Here is a 22,132-nt window from a genome sequence, read left to right on the forward strand (position 1 = left end):
TTTTCTGTGCTGTCACCATGCCAATCCCCTCTCCAAAAACTGCATTAAGTCATTATCTCAGGACACCTCCTTCCCTGAGATAAACAGACTTTGGGAGGCCAACCTTAGAATCTGACCACAACCAAGTGCCAATACTTGATGGACAAAAACAAAATCCAGGTTCTGAGAAATGAAGAACATCCATCATGTTTCAAACCACCACTGTCTTCTAAAACAACAGAATTTTTAGCAGCAAACTCTTCGTTTTAGTAGCAAAAGACCAAAAGGCAATCTACAAAGACTAAAAAGCATTTTTTTTAATTTTTTATGAACATATAATATATTTTTATCCCCAGGGGTACAGGTCTGTGAATCGCCAGGTTTACACACTTCACAGCACTCACCAAAGCACATACCCTCCCCAATGTCCATAACCCCACCCTCCCTTCTCCCAACCCCCCTCCCCCCAGCAACCCTCAGTTTGTTTTGTGAGATTAAGAGTCACTTATGGTTTGTCTCCCTCCCAATCCCATCCTGTTTCATTTTGTTCTAAGGAATCTACTCAGGCTGTAAGTTCTCTTACGTGCCAGATATCAAAACTGAAAAAGGTCGTTTGGCTTAGAGCCAAACAGAAATCCTCGGAACCCATTAAGTCGAAAGTGAGCAGCAACCTCTTTAGAACCAACCCAGAGCCACAGAGCACAGGAGTATATTAAAGGCTCTTCCAACTTTCTATAAGCAGTTCTGTTTAATTTGGTTTAACCCAGTATTTCCAAGACTTATTTGAACAAGGATATGTGTTTTCCTCTCTCAAGGAACATTAACACCGGAGCAGTCCATCAACAGACAGTTCCTGAGTGTCTGCTTTGTGTCAAGCGTTCAGCTCAGGACTAGAACTAGAATCCAGTGAGGATGTATGTCAAACACGACACTGCAAATTATTATCCAAACATCAGTACACTGCAAAGGAGATACACAGGGACCAGAGAACACACTTTGGGCAATACTGGAATGGTGGGAGGACTGGACTGTGAATGAGAAAATTATCTTCTGGCCTAGGCTCAGACAGACTCCCTATGTAATCCTGGAGATCATTCAGCAAGGGAATACCGTGTTCAGGCCTCAGATGGTCCCAACTATGACATGAAAAGGTTGAATAAGATCAGCTCTAAGCCTCCATCCATTTTGAATATTCTATGTCATTAATTCAATGTGAAATGAGAGAAATGAATAAGAAATTTCAATATACTTCTTAGACACTTCAAAAGACATACTGATGGCTCAGATAATGAAACTAAACTGGAAAAATGTCCTCAGAATGTATGTTCAGAATTTAAATTAGCTCTGAGCATTTTTCCTGAAGCAATAATGAAGCAGCAGGAGCTTTAAAGGGGAAATGACATCCACCATGGTCTGATCCATGCTCTTCCTCTAGCCACGGCACCTCCCTCCTCCCAGCCCCTTGCTCCAAGCTCACTCAGTTTCCCCCAAAACTTCAGTTCCCCAGAGTAATGGATTCTTCTAAGCTGAGGCCATCAAAAGGCCTTCACTACCCCAGCCCAAGACTCCTAACATCATCTCAGCTCGATGATTAGCCTCAAGGCCAACTCTTCTCTGAACCCCTCCTGACATCCTTACTACTACTATCTTCCAGAAGGTCTGACTTGTTGGCCAAGCCCTCCTTTGAGTCTCTGCAAATCCTCAGACTGATTTCTGGCCACCTTGGTGTGGCCAAGCTTGTATGACAAGCTTCTTATCTACTCCAGCCTCCATTTCCTAGAGCATGACAATGAATATCCATACAGCAGGGCTGTTCCAAGAGCCCAGTGGATCACTACATGTAAGATACTTCAGACAAAACTGGCACACAGCCAGTGCTTGTAGTCAAGACCACCTTCTGCTTTCCCTCTCTTCCTCATGAACAAAAAGCCAGTTTTGGTAGGAATGGCAATGTGCCTCGCTGGAAAACCATTTCCTGGCCTTCCTCGCAAAGCAAAGCTGTTGAGTGGGGCTTGAAAGAGGAGGAGACTCAGCTAACATATGCCCCACTGATGCCCCACTGCCCTTCCCTAATTCCCAATGTCCTTCCCCTAAGTCTCAGATGAGATTAAGTGATTGCAGAAACAGTCTCAAAACCGTGTATCACTAAGTCCATGCCACCAGCCTTGATCTGTAACTCCCAGCAAGGGAGGGAAAAGGGACAGCCCTTAACTGGCTTACGAGACCTTTTCCCAGGTTGCCGGTATCTGTTGCCAAAGACATCCCTGATACGGTTAACTCTTGTCATTATTAGCCTCACACCTGTAACAACTTATTTCATTATTTCTTTACATTTTTGGTTTCCGAGCCAGATGAATAATCTCATTCATGTTCACACAAAACCTCTCACCAAGCAGGTGCTCCAAAATGGTAAATGAATAAATGAAGTGACAATAATGGCCATTATCTTTTGTCTGCTGTTCACTTGTAAGGGAAAGAAAATGTTTCTTCTTCCCTCCCTAACTAAATCGAATATGCTTTAGATTATTTAGTATTTATAAACGTGCCCATAGAGTGCCTGAAACTAAAGTCTTTTATTTAACAAGTCCTTAAATTGAGAACATCATTGGCCAAGCACTACATTCAGTGCTTTTGCAAACAACTCACTAAATCCTCATAACAACTCAATGAGATAGGGTCTCTTCTTTCCATTTCACAGATGAGGAGGCTGAAGCACCCAAGGTCACACTGCTAGCAATCAGCAGAGCTGGGACTACATTTCAAGTAGTCCGGTGCCAGAGCTTGCATCCTTAGCTGTTATGAATTGAACAAGGAAAAGGCTAGGCGAAAATTCAACCTGAATACTTCTGAAGGTTCCTAGCTTCACAATCCAGCAGGAACCAAGGAGGAGAACTCCACCAAAAATCAAGGGACTATACCAAAAGTCAAGAGAGGAAATATTATCAAATGTGCAGTTGGTAATGCAAAAAGAAAACAGGGGATGATATATTTTAATTCTTTCAAGAATATCTGGACTCAAAAATGAGGAAAATGTGAGGTAAAAGAAGAAATGCCATAGCAAGAAGATTTTTAAGTGACATATATAAGCAAATGACAAAGATAGCTTTCTAGCATCAAGCTAATCAAAATGACTACCTTATAGTCAGACTTAAGAAAACTCTTAGCTGTTGAGGTATTATCTGGGTATTCTGCTCCTGCAGCAATTTTAGGAAGATGATTTTAAAACTGAGAAAAAAGAATCTCTAGGAACATGAAGGTACGTTTACAACTTTCAGCAGCAATTCTCAAGTTAGTTGCAACGAGACATGAGTTCTACTAAATTCTTCACAATTTATCTCTCACACAGACTCAGCACCCAGGAATCAGTCACCAGACCCAAGTCCACTTAGCAGAACCTGTCATGTCCTCTGAGACAACTTCACTACCAAGGACCCTGAAATTAAACAGTCAGGGAGCTTGTTTTGCCTATCTGTGGCGACACCTAGTGGTAAGAAACCGAAATGCACCCTCCGCACAATATTTCTTTCAAATTATTATCACATTCACTGTGTATTATGAAAGTGGAATATGTCCAACTCTAAAATAGATGTCCTTTTTCATACTTAAAACTGCCAGTTATCATTTACCTTCAATCCAAAATTTAAAATATCTCCTAAGATTAACCCACTGTGAAGATACACTTATTTGGCTGAAGTAAAGAAAGCATTTTGTTCTCCAGTGTTTTAGTTTGTTTTAAATGCAAACACGTCTTTATTTACTAACAGCAGACTGGAATGGTAGGAGATACTGCAGACATTAAAAGGCTTCCTGTTAAATTGAACCAAAAAGCACTCCAGCTTAATATAACAATAAATACAAGCCATTTACTCAAAACCAACTTTCAAAATCTCTGAAGAATAATTTAAATGCAGATGAAGCCCATTATAGAATGGCTTGCTGATTTAAATATGCCACAGGCTAAATCTTGTCTCCAAATTTTACATATTAAAATTATATCCTAAAAGATGCAGGCTAGCTATATTCTCTTCATCAAAGTAAAGTTCCATCTTTGTACTAAGAATCTAGGTGTCTGGAAACCATTTTAAAAGATAAGTAAAGTATAATTAAAGAGCACTGGATTATGAATAAGAAAACAGGAGCTAGCCCTGGTTCTACTCTAGAACTTTCATGCCAAGTCATTTAATTTCTCTTGGCCTCAATTTCCATTAAAAAAAAAAAAAAAGTAGCCTAGGACAAGGAAAGAGTTTCACCAAGGTTCCTGCCTGGGCCCCCTTGTTCTAACATCCCATGTTCTGTGAATAAGATGATTGTTGAGATCTCTTTTAGCATTTTTTTTTTAATTACTTAAAACATACACAATGACATGGCACTTTGAGGAAGACAGTGCCATCGGGGGAAAGAAAGGAGTCTGAATGGGAATTGGTGTGGAACATAAAAGACTTCTTTAAGATGTTTAGATAATAACTCCAGACCTAGATCAAAGACACATTAAATTGCATCTACTGTGACCTTGCAATTTCTCAACCATATGTACTGTCTAAAGCCTTTTAATAAAGATCTTCAGAAATCAATGTAATTTAAGTGGGCTTTGCTGCTAAACCAGGACAGTCATGAACATTTTGGTTAAGCAAAATACTGCCACCAGAATAAGTTGAGGTCTTTATCTAGTTTACTCGGAATGTTCATTGAAGATGTTTTCTAAGATGAAGAGATACAATTCACTTAAAATGTGCCTGCAATTTTTTGCTACAATTATGGTTATTAGTTTCTCACTTTGCAGAAAAGAATATTGACCTGGCTAAAATAATAGCTACAGCTCCCAAGAGCATGGGGAAGAGAGCGCCAGCAGGATGGGTAGTCACACTCTAACAAATAAGACTGACAGGAAATGAGGTAAGCTGAATCCCAAGGACCCAAAGACCCAAAGACCCACCAGATTTGGGTTGGTTCCAAATCACTGCACTGGTATGCCCCAAGTATCCCAGAAGGTCCCCTTTGGGCATTTGTGAGGGGCTGGTGACAGAGTGAGTGACAGCTCTCCAAGAGGACTGAGCAGCAAAGTCTCTGCATAAACAAATCGAAGAGAGCTGGAGAAAGCTGGAGGAGCACCCCGTGACCCAGGGCATAAAACGCTGGGGCAACTTGCCTCATGACAAGGTCTGAGGTGAAGTCATTTGGAAAATGAGGCTAATTAAAAGTAATGGGAAGTTTTTTAATACCATTAGGAAATGCAAAGTAAAACCACAGTTTGAGAGATCCAATGAAAATAGCTAAAATGAAAAAAAAAAAAAAACAATCTGCAAATGTTGCTGAGGAGGGAAAGCAGCTGGGCCTCTCATATAAGTGGGAGTGTAAATGGTACAACTACTTTGAAAACCTATGTTCACTATCTACGAAAGCTGAACATCCATCTGGCTCTATGACCCAGCAGTTCTGCTCCGAGGTATCTACCCAATAGAAATATGTATGTATGTTCACCAAAAGCACATTCGAGAAGGGTCAAGGCAGCACCATTTCTAACAGCCAAAACCAGGAGACAACCTAAATTCAAAGCATAGAATGAATGAACAAACTGTGACATTTACACAAGTAAAATCAATCCAACTATGTGCAAAGTTATAGATGGATCTTACAAATATAATGCTGAGACATGAATCCAATCACCAAAAATAATAATAATAATAATAATAATAATAATACATTCTGTAGGATTCCATATGTAAAAGCAGGATACACAAAGCTACAGTCTCCGAAGTCAGGCTAGACATCTCCTGTGGAGAAAGTAGTGCCTGGAAGGGAGTATGGCAGGGACACCGAGGTACTGACCACATTGTCTCTTCACCTGGTTGTAGCCTATGTGGGCATGTTTGGTCTGTGAAAACCCATCAAGTGGCAGACTTCTGGTTTGTACAATACTATGTGTGTAATACATAAACACCCAGCCTGAGAGAGGCCACCAAGGGACATTCAAAAAAGAAGAGCTGTCTCCACCCCACCTCCCAAAACAATCCAGCAGCAAGGGACAGAAAGGAAGCCCTCACTGTAGACCTGTGAAGCAGAGAAGCAGGGCAGGATTCCTACACCCACGGTATGAGGCCCTCGGGGATAAGTCCATGCAGCCTCCGGAGAAAGAACCCAAGATCTTCTCCAGTGGTCCAGCTCAACTTGACCAGCCCACTCCATTTAGGACTGAAAAAAATGAGAGCAAGATAAAAGGTTCTACTTGGTCCAAGTCACACAATTAGTTAGGGATAAATCCAAGTGTAAAAACCAGGTTGCCTCAGTTCAGAAGACTTAAGTAATTATAAAATAGTCACAGTATTTCAAAAGCCTGAATTATGGGACCACCCAGAAAGGGAAAGAACGCAAAAAAGCACAAGGCCTTTGTCCATTTCATTCAAATGAGATGAGCAGTGACAAGGCGATGGTATGCACACAAGACTCACAGAGAAGAGAACCCGGACATCCTCGAGAGGGGAAGAGAATGCAACCCTAGAGGAATCTGGAACATAGCACGCTGTGGCTGAGATACAGCAGGTTATCACCTTACTGCTACAATGCTTTCCTTAGGCTGCAGCACTCAAAATAACAATAGGACTGACTCTTGAACAACACAAGTTTAAGCTGCGTGGGTTCACTTCTACACAGATGTTTTTCAACAAATACAATACAATACTGTAAAGGTATTTTCTCTTCCCTATTTTTAGTAACATCTTCTTTTCTCTAGCTTACTTCATTGTAAAAATATATTCTATAATACATAAAATAAACAAAGTATGTGTTAATCGACTGTTTATGTAATCAGCAAGGCTTTCCGTCAGGGAAATAAGCATGTTTCTCTGCCTAAGAAAAAGACTTTAGAAAGGGACCAAAGCAAAAGAGATGAGCAAGCCCAACCTTGGCGGAAGTAAAAAAATCAGAATCATTATTAAAGAAGGAGCATTACCAAACACAGAAGGAACCCTGAGCCGTTCTTTCAAAGAAAGCAAATCTTGTCTTGACATTTACAGAGATAACAGAGCAGATGGTACTTAAACTGTGGCCATCATCTACTTTGGTTTTTAAAACAGTGATGAACAACCAAACTCAGGACAAATACAGGGCACTTTCTAAGACCACTTTTCCTCTTGTTCTTTATAGTACAAGAAAGCAAAAAAGACAAGGGTTAGGGAAAGGCACAACAAAAGCCAATGTGTGTGAATGGGGAAAGGACCAAGGTCAGATTCAAACAGACCAGAACTGGGCAGTACAAAGGAGTCACGAGCCCAGACCTCAAGATAGCATTCTTCCTCCTTAACTGTGACCTCTGTTGACCTCTTCCTCCTTAACAGTGCACCCTCTGGACCTCAGTTTCCTTGTCTGTAAATTGGAAAGAAAATACTAATCCTATGCTACCCTCATGAGGCCACTGAACAGCACAAATTAATACACATGACATTTACAACCACAGCATGCACATGGTTACCAGACACTTGAAATGTGGCTAATGCAGTGAGAACACAGAACTTCTCATTTTTATTTAATTTGTTTGTTTAAATTTTAAAACTACACTCAGTTGATTTACTAGAAGACTTTTAAATGTGTTTGGGACAGAGTTAATATGAGAATCTGCTTTTCAACTATAAATTTTATAAAATCGAAACACCAATCAAGTGTATCTTAGACAAATTTTGCATCTGTGTTGAGATATACTGTAAATGTGAAATTCATGCATGTCAAGGACTCATTAAAAAAAAAGCATAAAATACTTCGGTAATAATTTTTATATTGATTACATGTCAAAGTGGGGTTTTTTTTAACATAATAGCTTAAATACAATGTAGGGTTAAAATTAATTTCAGCTATATCTTCTTTTTTTTTAACATTGCTATTAGAAAATTTTAAATTCCTCCTATGCGGCTGGTGTTACATTTCTATTAAACATTGCTGACTTAGAATAACGCCTAACACACAATCAAGTAAGCGTGCAGTAAATATTATCTACTATTCTTCTTCTTAATATTAAATTGCTGGATGCAAAGCAATTTGGGGGCAGCACAGTAAGGCTCCAAATACAATTGAAACAGGTCTGGACCTCAGAATCTAGCAAAGGAGAACCAGACAGTCTATAACAGCTTTATAGTGCACAAATTATTAAGTATCTAGCTGTGAAAAAAGAAGACTTAGAGGGAAAAAAATACAGAATATATTAAAAACCTTCAAAATTATCTTTATACAAATCTATAGAAATCAGAAGAGATTTGTGTTAATCACCCAATTAAACTAGATCCAGATGAAAACAGAAAAAAAAAAAAAAATTACATTAGGAACCCACGCCAACTGAAGGCAAACATCTGCTGCTTGTGGATGAATGGTTTTGCTCCTGCTGCATCCAGAGCTGATCCACTGGGGCGGGGGCATTGCTGGCTCCCTTGGCCTTGCCCAGGCTGAGAGCCAGCTGCGCAAGGAATGGGATATTTGGATCAAGGACTCTCAGTTCTTAAAGACTGGGCAGACATACACCAGAGAAAGGCAGGCTGGGGTCAAACTCCTATCAAAATGAGAGCCAGAAAAAAGGGAGCCCAGTGAAAGCATGCACCCAACAAAACAAGTTCAAGAACGTGCACAGAAACACTATTCATCATAACCAAAAGACAGGAGATAATAGCCCAAACAAACATCATCAACAGGAGAATGGGTAAAATGGGTGTGGCAGAGTGGCATAATGAAGAGGAAACCACTGCTACACACAGCATGGGTCAACCTTACAGCAACAACATGCTGCCCAAAAGAAGCCCAAACAGGAAGAGAATATACTACATGACTCCACTTGTCTGAAGCTTGAGAACAGGCAAACGTCACCTACATGACAGGTGTCGAAACAGGAGCTACCTCAGTGAGAGGGAGACGAAATATCGGACCAGGCAGGGGTAAGAGGGAGCCTCTGGGGACTAGGAAGTATTCTCTATCTTGTGGGCTGCAGGCATGGACACACAGAGCAAAATGCATGAGCTGCCCACTTCAGGTGGGCACAGTATGTGCTGAACCTCCATTAAAAAAGGAAATACCCACAGTTTTTTCCCAAAGGTCCTGTGAATAAATCATTCTATTTAACAACACCAACGAATCATCTATTGAGTTGAAATTTCTTTACAAACAGCATCACCCAAAGGCTCCAAATGCTTGCGTGAGGGCCCAGTGTGGAGACCACAGGACACTGCCGCAGCCGTGTGTGCAATGCCTCTCTAGGGGCCTGTGCCTGTGCAAGAACCACGTCAAGAGGGGCACCTGGGTGGCTCAGTGGGTTAAGCCACTGCCTTCGGCTCAGGTCATGATCTCAGGGTCCTGGGATCGAGCCCTGCATCGGGCTCTCTGCTTGGTGGGGAGCCTGCTTCCCTTCCTCTCTCTCTGCCTGCCTCTCTGCCTACTTGCGATCTCTCTCTGTCAAATAAATAAATAAAATCTTTAAAAAAAAATTAAAAAAAAAAAAAGAACCACGTCAAGATGTGCTTTAAAGGATGGTCTTCCATGTGCTTTAGCGCTAGAAGGCCCTCCTCTCCTGAGGAGGCATGGGGCACCTGTTCAAAGTGAGACCTGGGGGTGTCACCTCCCACAGTTTCCCTTGTCTGAGTCTGCAGAACCCCCAAGATGGACTTTGGAAAAGGTCCACAAGTGGTGTCGGGTGGAAACCACTTGCACATGGAAAATCAACTTCTGTGACATGCGGAGTAACTGACATTTAAGTGGTTTTGGATGAGACACCGGACTTTGCAACTTAAAGAAGTGTCGCAGCAAGTTCTGCTGTAGATTTCAGTCCAATCTGCTAAGAAAGCCACTGTAGTTTTTACTTTAATGGCAAGGACAAGAAAAGCTTACATAAAACACATTAATATGGAGGAGCGTACTGGATCCAGAGGGAAATGACCCCCTTCAGCGGCCTGTGTTGTTACGTTCTTTCAAGGGGAAATCACAACTATTGGAAACTAACTCCTCTCATCGAGGAGACCTAGACCACTTGCTCAGGAAAGCTGTATGTAGAGAGTAGTACATGAGATATTAGAAACGTATAGCCATCTCCCCTCCCTCACAAGTAACAGAACAACCTGGTAATAAATATCTACATGCCACCTAGGTCCGTATTTCCTGCTCAGTAGATGCCCACTTGCTAATTATACTGTCTTACAAATACCTGCTTTTCTTTTTTTAAGGATTTTATTTGACAGAGAGAAAGAGCACAAGCAGAGGGAGGGACAGGCAGGGGTCGGGGGAAGAAGCAGACTCCCTGCTGAGCAGAGAGCCCAATGTGGGACTTGATCCCAGGACCCTGTGATCATGACCTTGAGCCAAAGGCTGGCACTTGACAAACCGAGCCACTCAGGAACCCCCAAATACGTACTTCTTAAAACCAACACTTTTGCTTTAAAAAAAAAAAAAATCACTCTGCTGTCTGGAGTTAAGAGAAACTGCTGTCATCCTTAAATAATGCAAAGCGAAAAATCAAGCAGGATGCTAAGCAAAAGTAATTTCTTAAAACCTGCTGCTGTATTACAGATGGAGGGCAATGCCAGCTCCCTGCTCATAGTAACTGTTGCTAGGTAGACTGGGCTGGGAAACAACAAGCCAAAGGGGTCAACTGGAAATTAAGCTAAATTCAACACTACATATGAAAAGCTGGAGAGGAGAACACACCCACATTGAGGGCTCATTTTAAATAAAGTAATCAATCTAAAGGACAGGAAGATGCGTTTGAATACAGGGAATGCGTTGTGTGCCATCATTCTATTCTAACACCAGAAAAGAGCAGTTTCTCTCATATGAAATCTTCACACCACCGTACAGATACTCAACTGGCCCTTTCACATAATTTTCCAGCTGAATATAGGACTTCTGAGTCATAAAGGAAGTATTCAAAAACATTTTCCCTTAAGAAAAAAAAAAAGTTTCAGCTACTTTGCATCTCATTTGCACTGAAGGTATCTTACACCCCAGTACATGACACCCCAGGCTTCACCAGGACTCACCCACTCCCCCCACTGGAGAGCAGCTGTGTCTCGACTTCACCCCAGCTCCCAAGGTAGGCCCTGGTTCATCTCAACCAATTCCCTTATCAAAGTGATTGATCTGGCTTGACAAGCCAAGGCCAGTCCGCACAGGGTATCTCCCTGGCCCCAACGGTTGGTTAAAAAACATACCATTCAGGGCAAAGCTCAAAATTCTGTTGGGGACTCTCAAACCCAGAACCCTCGAATTTAGATGGTGTGGCAGGTAGATATAAAGCTGTAAATGCTACTATTGCTTTGCCATTCCAAGACCAGAATGTGTGAGGATGAAATCATTACAACAAAAAGGCAAAACCAAGAATAATCTCAGAGAACCAGAGCCAGTGCCTTGATCAAACCATGCCTAAATCACATGCTACCTCCAGACCATTACTCTTCTGTGAGTTAATAAACCCCTTTACCATTTAAGCAAGTTTGGAACTGGATTTCCTACTACTTGAAATAAACAAACATAAAATGCTACACCATAAAATGTCTCAGAAGTAATGCCACATTGTAACTGCATAAAACTATACACTTCTGAAAGCTTCTGTAGAGGTTAATTTTTTTTTCTGCCCAGTTGGGAGGACATCTGTTACTGGTACTTTTACACATAAGAGGATGGATTCCCAGAAAACCAAACAAATAAAAAATGGTTAACATTACTGTAATGCTTACATTGCTAACTATGTGCTGGACAGCACTGTAAACATCCCATAAGTGTTCATTTGTCACCTTATGTGACAGGTATGATTACTGGCAGCAGTTACAGTGAGGTTCTGGGAATAAGAGAGGTCAACATGACCCAGGTCAGAAGAGTGCGCAGGCAAAACTCTCTCGGTGAGGCAGGCTGCGAGCCATCTCCTCACTCCACACCCATTCCCACCCCTCCCCATCACACACTCCTCTCCAAACCCACAATGGCTAGAACTCATCCAAGATGAGTTAGATGTGCTCCTGGGTGACATGAACAATAAACTGATCTGTACCATGACATGGTTGCTTTTTAAGACCCCTGCCAACAAAACCAAGTTCCTACACTTCAGCACACCCAGTGAGTTCAGGTGCACATAAAGCACACTTTCATATGACCAGGCAATCTTTTCCTCCCTGACCGTGGCAATAAATATGCAGTAAAAGCCCGTCAGCGCACATGCCTCACTGCCAAAGATCAGAAGGAAAATCCCCTATGTATTCAAAATAATTTATCGCATGGTTCCAACATTTAACAGGGTGCATTTGACTTATTTCTGAGCCTTTTGCTCCAGAAACGTTATTCAAAAGTAAGAACCAACATATACTTGTATTGCCTTTATTTATGGGCAGTTCCTTCAAGATGAAAACAGCCATGGAAAATATGGTAGCCTTGGCATTAGTAACAGCATGGGAGCTGGTTCTGGGAACTGTTCGCTTAGCCTCTGACCCTGCCAAGTTCTTCAGTCAACCTCCAGTGCTGTAGTGTTGACAGTGGTTCCCCCCCCCCATTAATTATCGAGTCCCAATTTCAGAGAACAATGAACTGTATTACTCTGCCCTTAGTCTTAACAAACAGTTGCAAGAGCAGAACTTTAGAAAAGGCAGAACACACAGTCTGATGGAAATTAACACCCAGAGTCTACCTTCCACAAGAGGCTGACAAATTAACAACTTCATACCAAGTCAAGTGCAATCACATCTTTTTCCTCCTGCTTCAGATCAAGAAAGAACCAAGGAGATAGTACACGTGAATGCACTAAAAAAGATAAAGGGCTCTGCACATGGGGCTTTTGTAGGTGACTTTTGTTCAAACACGAAGTCATCCACATTAGTGTGCAGATTAGAGTGGGGGAGACATACAAGTTCTTACCATGCTCTCTCAATTCATCTTTATTGCAACACCTATCCCAAATCCTCTCTCTTCTCCATACCATCTCCTACAGAAATACAGGACTACATGCTCACACATACACACTCTGTTGCAAATCACTGTCACTGGATGGTAAGGCAAGAGGACAAGGAATGAGAACATTTGTGGTCACATTTTTCTGCAAAAATGGAGAGAATCACCACTCACCCTGAAGTCATGTCGTTGGGTAATTCCCTCACACTTAACCCTGATTTTAGCCACATGAGTAGCTTTGGCCAAGGAGACATTATCAAATGAAGTACAAGTGAGATTTGAAAAATGCTTCGATACTGGGTCTCAGCTTCTCAAGAGACCACCATATCAATGAGCCCAAGGATGAGAGAAACGAGGCCAGATCATGCGTGGGTGACACCGAGCCAACCACCAGCCATGGGAGTGAAGCCATTCTCGACCATCCTGGGAATCCGATGAGCCAGCCTATATCACGAAATCATGAAAAATATTAAGTCTATTAAAACCACTAGGTTTTAGGAAGATTGTTATGCAGCAAAAGTCCTCCAACTTGTTCTGAAATAATTCTCAGAAATGGGAGAACACAGTTGACCAAGTTCAACCATTATTCACAGAACACTTCCTAGTTATAAAAAACTAGTTATAAAGCACTAGAATTTATGAGAGATAAAAAAATGAACAAACATGTTCCCTGACCTCAGGAGTTTTATAACCTAACAACAGGAACAATGAGCCTACATTGATGAACTCATTCATAACGTCTCTAGTGACATATCCCCACGTGTGGCCATTCTAGCCTTCCATTTATTCAGTATTCAAACCTGTTCAGCAGCAAAAGAAACAGAAATTAAATCCTCATGGAGTTTACATCCAAATGGATATCAATGTTACAAATGCTTTCTAGGTGAGTGGCTCAGTTGTAAGCGCCCAAATCTGGATTTCAGCTCAGGTCATGATCTCAGGGTTATAAGATCAAGTCCTGCCTTGGGCTCATGTGCTGAGTGTGGAGCCTGCTTAAGATTCCCTCCCTTCTCCCTCTACCTCGTCCCCCATGTATGCCCTCTCTCTTCCCCTTAAAAAAAAAAAAAAAAAAAAGCTTTCTATGCTTCTGGGGCTTTTCAAAGCACTATAAATATAGACAGATATATTAATACATTTAGCACAAGTTATCTTTTTAAGTAAACTTAAAATACTAAAACTGAAAAGTAAGACATGTAGTTTACATTATCTGAAGCCTCAAACATCGCACATCAGAGGAAGGGACTATATTGTTTTGTCAACAATCTATTTTCTTAAGGACGGTATTTATTTGAGTGAGAGAGAGGAAGAGAGAAAATCAGAAGCAGACCACACTGAGCACAAGGCCTGACGTGGGGCTCCATCCCACAATTGTGAGACAACGACCTGTGCCAAAACCAAGAGTCAGACACTTAACTGACTGAGCTATCCAGGTGTCCCCAAAAATCTATTTTTAAAAGGAGAAGAGAAGTTATGTGAGCTTACCAAAGAATGCACGACTGGGGGAAAAAGTCTTCTAGCACTAGGACATAATCATCTCCAGGAGGGCAAGGATTTTTTTTTTTTTTTGGTTGGTTCATTGGCTATACCCGATGTCTAGAACTATGCCTAATACAGAAAATGTTCTCAATAAACATATGTTTACTGAATGAGGGAGGGAGAGAGGAGAGGTCAAGAATGGATGGATGGATAAATGGGTGGTGGATAAATGGATGGAAGAGAGAAAATGAGTCAAGCTGGGCAAGCCATTACAGGGAGGATATTCTTAAATTCATAGTAACACTTAAAAATTCTTTATTGAGGGGCACCTGGGTGGCTCAGTGGGTTAAAGCCTCTGCCTTCACCTTGGGACATGATCTCAGGGTCCTGGGATCGAGCCCCACATCGGGCTCTCTGCTCCGTGGGGAGCCTGCTTCCTCCTCTCTCTCTGTCTGCCACTCTGCCTGCTTGTGATCTCTCTCTGTCAAATGAATAAATAAAATCTTTAAAAAAAAAAAAAAAGAAATTCTTTATTGACGTAGGCAGTAATCCTAATTTATTAGGATATTGGTATGTCCAAACAAAAAATGCTCACTACCTCTCATCCCATATTTACCAAAAAGCTTTCAAAAGTTTGAAAATAAAGTTTTTAAAACTTACACAAAAACGAAACTCACACAACAGTTACTGAGATCATAAAGGCATGACCTGCCGTGGACGGCACCAATAAGCAGGTGCTCAGCTGGACCGACTCTCTTCTTACATGAAAACCAAAGGGGAAAGAGAATTGACTTCCAAAACTCCCACTGCAGCCAGTCTCTGCTTGGATGAACACTTGGAAACTCAATGTAGTATCTTCACATAGCCAAATGAGCCCGAGAGACAATGCTCTGTATTTTTAGATGCTATTATAAGCTAGAAACAATATGTGAGACTGTGGAAGGTCAGAATTTTGAACCACTAAATACCCAAACAGTTGCTAAAAAGGAAGGTGACCCGTGATTGACAGAGATGCCCCCTCCTTAATCCAAAATCTGGGCAAAATCAATGTCCATAAACAAAATTCTATCCTAAAGCTGCCCCAGGTTCATTTCTTGTACCAAGAAGAGGTCAAGATTAACTACATCTAAAGGAGACAAAGGCCACGAAGCATCACCTCTCCCATAATTTGTTTGTAGGTTTTCTAGAAACCGGAAGATTCGGTGCCCTGGGCGGTGGGAATCCAAAGGCCTGCCTTGATCTGCTGAGCAACAGCCCCAGTTATTAGTGCTGCTTCCAAACGCATTATTCTCCCCAACAAAAGTCTGCTCTGCGAAATGGAAAACCACAGACAGCCTAGGAAAAAAAAATCTTTTATGGGTTGCCATAATCTTCCAGAGACAAAAGTTCAGTTGACTGATTCTATCATAAAACAGAGATCAGCTGGTTTAAAGTAAGCATATCCATGAAATTCAAGCTCAGAAAACCTTATGCCAAGAATGGATTCCAATTTCACTTTACTCCATTTCTTATTAGTCAAAACATTCTGAAAAAGCAAAACCTTTTCTCCCATCAAAGTGTTACCCAGCTCTGTCATGCGCCTGTCGTGGCCTGCCTCTTCTCTTCCCCAGAGATGAAATATTAAGACACCAGTACGATTTAAACGTCAGTCATCTGCATTAGGATCCCACCATCACATAGACTCAAGTATGCTCCATCCCCCACATTCAGAAACATTGCTTACTGTGTGTGTGTGCAAGAAAAAAAGAAAAAACAAAACAAAAACTCCACTTAATTAATGTCTGAAAACAACAACCACCACCTTCATTCGACTTCTACAACCAGCTCACTTTTCAAGGGCAAGTCTCTCCAGTTGCAGCCTCTGCGTCTGGGCAGCCTGCTTCCTCCCCGACCCTCCCGGGTGCCAAGTCACAGTCAGATGTACTGTGCAGGGCAATGAAAACACAAAAGCAAGTCAGACCCCGAGTCATCAAAGGGTGTGTTTTCAGAAAGGAGGAGACCCTATTTATTACAAAATGGGAAGAGTAGCCAGCGCTGGCGGGAGTCAAACAGAGAGTGTTCTCAGGCTGCAGGCAGCGCTTTGCGGTTGGGCTCTGGACAGCCCGTGCCCAGAGTCAGTGCTCCCTTCTGCCACACCATCTGTCAGGCACTCGAGAGCTTTATGCTGCGGTCCAAACTGACTGTGATTTATCTTGAAGCACAGAATTCAAGGAGTTATCTGGACGTCATCAGATAACATATCTTCAAGCATTTTTTTTTTATTCGTTGATGAAATGCAAGAACAGAGAAATCAAACCACGTACTGAGCAGACAAACCAAAGAGGTATGTAAAGGGTAGGGTGGGGGAGGGGAGGAAAGTGGGAATGGACAAAGCATTTGGGGGCTCGTTACTTGGAAAAATTCATCAGCAGTAAAACATATGGGATTTATAAAAAGCCAAGCCAAAAGGCACACGGGAGGGGTATCAAGTAGTCACTTTATAAACCACTTCAAACACTGAGTAGTTGGCACAATATCGAAGCTATGCAAACGGGGAACCAATACCGTGGCCTTGGGAACGCACCGATCCCACGGCTTCTAGTTGCTGGATTTTATCACAACATTAAGTTCCAAGACCCAAGAGAGTTATCACCGTTTAACACAAATTCAGCCAGGATGAAAAACATACTGGGCGGCATTCTAAGAGACTAGAGAGAGAGAGGAGAAAGAGACGAAGAGTCCAGATGGAGTCTCTGGGGCTGGCACAGCATGGCAAGAGACTGGGATGTGGCACTCTGGTAGCAGACCAGGTCAAACCATGAAACAGAAGCTACTTCAGGGCTTACATCCCAGGGGCTTTAAACAAGGAACTGGCTGGAGGAGGAGCTTGAAAGCCATGAGGGATGGTGAGGCTACCCTCAAACTGACGCCAGCAGGAACAGGCATCACTCGTGGGCAGGAGGGACACAGGAGTGAGGCCTGTGTCACCAGGCAGGACGGCACCCAAGGGGTCATGTGGATGCCACAAGAAGCTGGAGAGCGAGAGGGCTGCTCTCTCGCTCCAACCTCCCGGGGACTCCCACAGGAGCCCATCGGGCCCCGGGAGTCCATCCCTCATGACCCAGGGCAGAGCTGGAGAAGGGGAAGAAGAGTTCTGAGAGCAAAGAAACCAAGCCTGCTCCCCCCTTTCCTTAAACACTATGGTGCAGACCCAGGAATCCTGGATTCTGACAGAGGGCCTTGGAGGGGGAGCCTGCGAGCCTGCAGCTCACAGGTGACAGTGATGCTGCTGGTCCAGGAGTCACTTCAAAAGGCAGATCTCTAACTGATCCAGATGAAGGATGGGACCATAATCTAAAGCAAGGCAGCCACAGCACATTCCTTCCAAAGACTGGGAAAAAAAAAAAAAAAACCCCAAACACACACTCACAAACAAGCCTTTCAAAGAAGAATGAGGAACATACGATGGAAGGTAGAGGTAGGAACAAGACCACTGCGTGTACAACACCCCATGTTATTTCTCCCACCACTCCATCAGCTGTGTATGCTTCCAGGTCATGAGGGGCTGAACGTTCCCCCTAAAATTCAGCTGTTGAAGTCCTACTCCCCAGTACCTCAGAATGTAACTATATTAGGAGACAGGACCTTTAAAGGGGTAATTTCACTAAAATGAAGCAGTTAGGGTACAATCTGCCCAATGTCCTCATAAAAAGAGGCGACTAGCACACAGGGGGTGGGTGACCAGCGGTGCAAGCACACTGAGAAAAGGCCATGTGAGGACACAGAAGGGCACCAACCACAGGCCAAAGAGAGAAGCTTCGGGAGAAACCAACCCTGCCAACGCTGTGGTCTCAGACTTCTGGTATCCAGAACTGAGAAAATGAATTTCTGCTGTGTAAGCACCCCAGTCTGTGAGGTTTTGTCTGACAACCGCAGCAAATTAATATAAAGGTCTTGGTTTTTGTTTCTTGATACTACTTTAACGCAGTTAAGTTTTTGCTGCACGCCTGCTCTATAGAGAAGCTGAGTTCCAGAAGCTGGCTCACGGGATGATAAAGAGACAGTCCTTGCCCAGACGCTGCTCCTGTTCAGAGAGAGAAATCAAGGCAACCAACCTCAGATTGTGATGGTTGCTGTGACAGAGGTAAAACCGAATGCTATAAAGGTGCAAGAACAAAATCATTCCAGTTGGGAAGAGGGAGGAGAAGTCTGACTAGAGAGAGCCCTTCCACATGGATTCTGACAGGCCTGGAAAGGGGAAGGAAGCATCTGGAATGGTGAAGCATCACAGGCAAAGGCCAAGAAACACTCAAGAGATTCATCACACAGGTATGCACTAGGACAGCAGGAATTCTGGCAGGGCGGGTGGGATGCCGGGGGTCCTGGAGCAGGCAGAACTGTCCAAGTAAACAGGGAACTAAGGAGACCACTGCCTCTGAGAGTCTGGACTTTAATTTCCAGAAAATGAAGATTAATGAAAATAAGGAAGGCAGGTTAAGGGGCAAGAAAGTAGATATACAGAGTACATCACGGAGGATAATAAAACTCTCATTACCTAACTGCCCAAGAAGAACCTCCTTAAGATTAACATACTTTGTACCTTCATTAGCCACTTTCAAAAATAACTCCAAGGACTGTATTATGCTGTGGTCTATTAACTTGGATCTAAGGAAGAGGCTGCCGTCCACCCTGATTTCTAAGCTAGGAACCAGGGTATGTGACAGTTGTGGGTTAAGTGTCATGACTCAGTGAGTCAGAAAGGGAACAGAAGCCCGAGATCCAAGTCCCACAGATCAAAGCCTAAGGCTGTCACTGTCCCCATGGTGCCCCCAGCCTGGCTGCAAACAGCCATCATCCCTTCTCAGAGCCCCAGTCTGGCGCACTGCCTTCCCCTCTCCCTCCACCCCCACAGAGGGCCTTGGATCACTCATCCAGAGCAAAGGAAGCCAAAGACCAAATTAAAAGAAGGGAACAAAGTTACTCCTTGGCTTGTGAGCAATCCAGGAGCTCAGGATTTAGTGATTTTAAAGGAAATGAAGGGATTTCCATGTGTAATTCTGCCATTAAGGGACCTCTGCCTTACACGCTGACTGAGACCCCTACCCCTGCATGAGAGGGGGCTCCCATTTACTCCTGAAGCAACTCCACATAATGAATGCTAATAGACTAATCCTGGGTCTCATAACTGAAGGAGGAGATATAAGCATACGGCACAGATGGCTCAATACTGACAAAGAAAATCATTCTGACGACTGAGAAGACGGGTTATGCTCCTCCCCTGGGTCCTCTCTTGAAACAACACCCACGTGTCTCCTCTGAAACGACTCGCCGATACACACGGACAAGAAAAAGCAACAAGGCAGACACTCGTGGCACTAACAAACACCAAATCTGCCCTTGCCGCTCTCCCTTCCATTCCCTGAATATTATAACTCTCTTCATTTTTCTCCCCAAAAGTCGCTCCTTGGGTGTTCGGCATTGGGGGCTTGAAAAGGCCAATAACTGGCAAACAGGAAGAGTCCACAACTGGGTCCTGACAATGAACATACTCCTGGGAACGTATTGGTTCACTGGGCTGGTGTCTACAAAATGTGCAAATTCTCTAGAAGACCAAGTTCCCAGAATTTGAAGGCTCACCTTTTAACGTGGGCGTGTGTAAATTGAACCACTGATCTCAAAGCAGGTTGCACAATTACACTGCTGGCATCATTTTATTGTGAGTGACGTGTACTTCTTTAAGCCCTCTTGATTTTCAGTTCAGACAAGGAACCTGCTTCGGCCAACATGAAGCTAGCAGGCACGGTGCGAACAGAAACTTGAAATGTGCTTGTACAACTAGGCCTGCCTGCCTGTACCTTAGCCAAGACCATGAGAAGAGTAAGCCCTGGACAACAGCTGGTCCAAGAGGCTGAGAAACATGTGGAGCAGACCCCGAACCCACCCACAGCCTGGACCCAAGCCCAGCCAACCCCCAGCCAACCTGCACACGCATGAGAGAAAATGCTGTTTTAAGTCACTGGGTTGGAGTGAGTTCTATACAGCATTACTGGAGCAAAAGCTGACTGAGGGAACAGTCTGACAACAGAAACATGGGAAGGGATTTCATAAACCACACAGATACAAACTCATCGGATAACAAGCCCTTTCCTCATCGATTTCCAAAGCATGTTTTCAAATACAGCATTTGAGTAGCTGCCTTTTTTTTTTTTTTTTTTAACCTCAGGCTTCAGGCACTGTCTTCCAATAAGACAGCTCTTAAAATATCAAACGTGAGCAGAAAACCACTACAGATTTAAAACACAAATACCAGCAGAGAAATCCAAAACGGGCTTATAAGAGCAAGAGATGGAAAAATGTGAAATATTATCAGCCTTCCTCGTAACCTTTAACACCTAGCACACCTCACATTTCCACTCTTCTCATCTGAAAAGTTATAAAACTATAAAAATAAACAGATTTATGAATAATGGAATTGGAAGGGCAGGACGACTTAACTTCAGGGCCCAGGATCACCACAGGAGGAAAAAACGTAAAAAAGGAGCGGAGGGGTCCATTGTGGGGGCTCTCAGGCTGGATTCCTCCACGCAGCTGCCATAGAACCCCTTCTCCAGGGACCAGGGCTGACACAGAAGGGAGAGGCCCGAGTCTTCACGGTACTGCTGCGCTGCTGCCTGTGCGGACTGGCACACACAGTGATTTTCAGAGCTAACCATTTGGTTTCTCTCTTCCTCAAATGGAACAGATTTCCTTCCTCTCTCTCACCAGATTTACTGAGCAAAGTGTACACCGTGCCATGAAAGGTCAAACAACGTGGGCTTCACAGTCAGGGGTGGTGGCACTGCTTCTGAGAGCTGATGCCGCTGCAGGGGAAAACTACCCACGTCTTGTGGCGGGGCGTAATTCCACACCCGACTACCCTGAAATGTGAGTGAGGTCCTGGCTCCGTTTTCCACACAAAAATCTCTTGACACAGGAAATAAGAAGGAAGTACCTCAAAATAATATGACCCTATCATCAGAACCAGGAGGGGAGAAAAGAAAAAGTGGGCCGCGAAACCCTCACTCAGGGCCGTGCTTTCTGTTCCCGGAAGTGTCAGCTCTCAGACACCACAACCCACCCACGCGGAGCAGCACTGCCCAACCTCCCACCTCACCAGAAAGTCTTTTCAGCCCCAGAGCAGGCCAGGCCACCTAAACGGCACATGGAGAACTGAACACAGTCCACTGCTGACCCCTCTCAGAGTTGTCAGACACAGAACTAACTCGCCCCCGCTCTTACATTGGGTTTAACAAAGGCAGGAAGGATGCCCCTGAAAATTAAGGATGCCCTTGAATATTAAGGGGAGTTTAATATGTGCTGAGTTAAGAATCAAAAAACTTGTCTTCAAAATCAAACCAGAAACCCAATCCCCCAAAGTCACTGATCTTACCTTAAGCAAAGCACATAACAGCCATATCTGAGAAAGAAAAAACGTTTTACCTATTTGAGCCCAGAGAGTAAGATTAAGGCACCGTGTTACAGTCCTTACTTTCAAAATATTTTGGGTTTCATTCCACTTATTTGTCCATTCCTTGGTCAATTCTTGAACCTAAAGGAAAAACAGACATGTGTGACTGACTATTCCATAAGAAACTTACTGTGATTTTCTTCTAGAAAGTTTCCAAACTCTTAGAACTTATCGAAGGTTGTACGATATATTTTTTTAATTAGATAGCAATTTCAATCTGTGAAAGAACTATCACCAAAGATAAATCAAACAAGCTAATCTTGTCCTACACCTACATTAAGGCAAAGAAAAGAA

General features: G+C 43.1%; 1 protein-coding gene across 4 annotated transcripts in view; it reads right to left on the minus strand.

The window, feature by feature from the left end:
• Positions 1–22,132, minus strand: part of KIF16B (kinesin family member 16B) — a 290,601-nt gene that overhangs the window by 203,300 nt on the left and 65,169 nt on the right. For all 4 annotated transcript variants that reach the window (XR_006386154.1, XM_044263478.1, XM_044263477.1 and 1 more), the window contains exon 12: positions 21,860–21,919. Coding sequence is in view for 3 of the 4 variants with exons in the window: in XM_044263478.1 (XP_044119413.1) it covers positions 21,860–21,919 (60 nt within the window). In the remaining variant the exon portion in view is untranslated. The remainder of the gene's footprint in view (positions 1–21,859; positions 21,920–22,132) is intronic.

This window comes from Neovison vison, chromosome 8 (assembly GCF_020171115.1).
Source record: "Neovison vison isolate M4711 chromosome 8, ASM_NN_V1, whole genome shotgun sequence".
NCBI lineage: Eukaryota > Metazoa > Chordata > Mammalia > Carnivora > Mustelidae > Neogale > Neogale vison.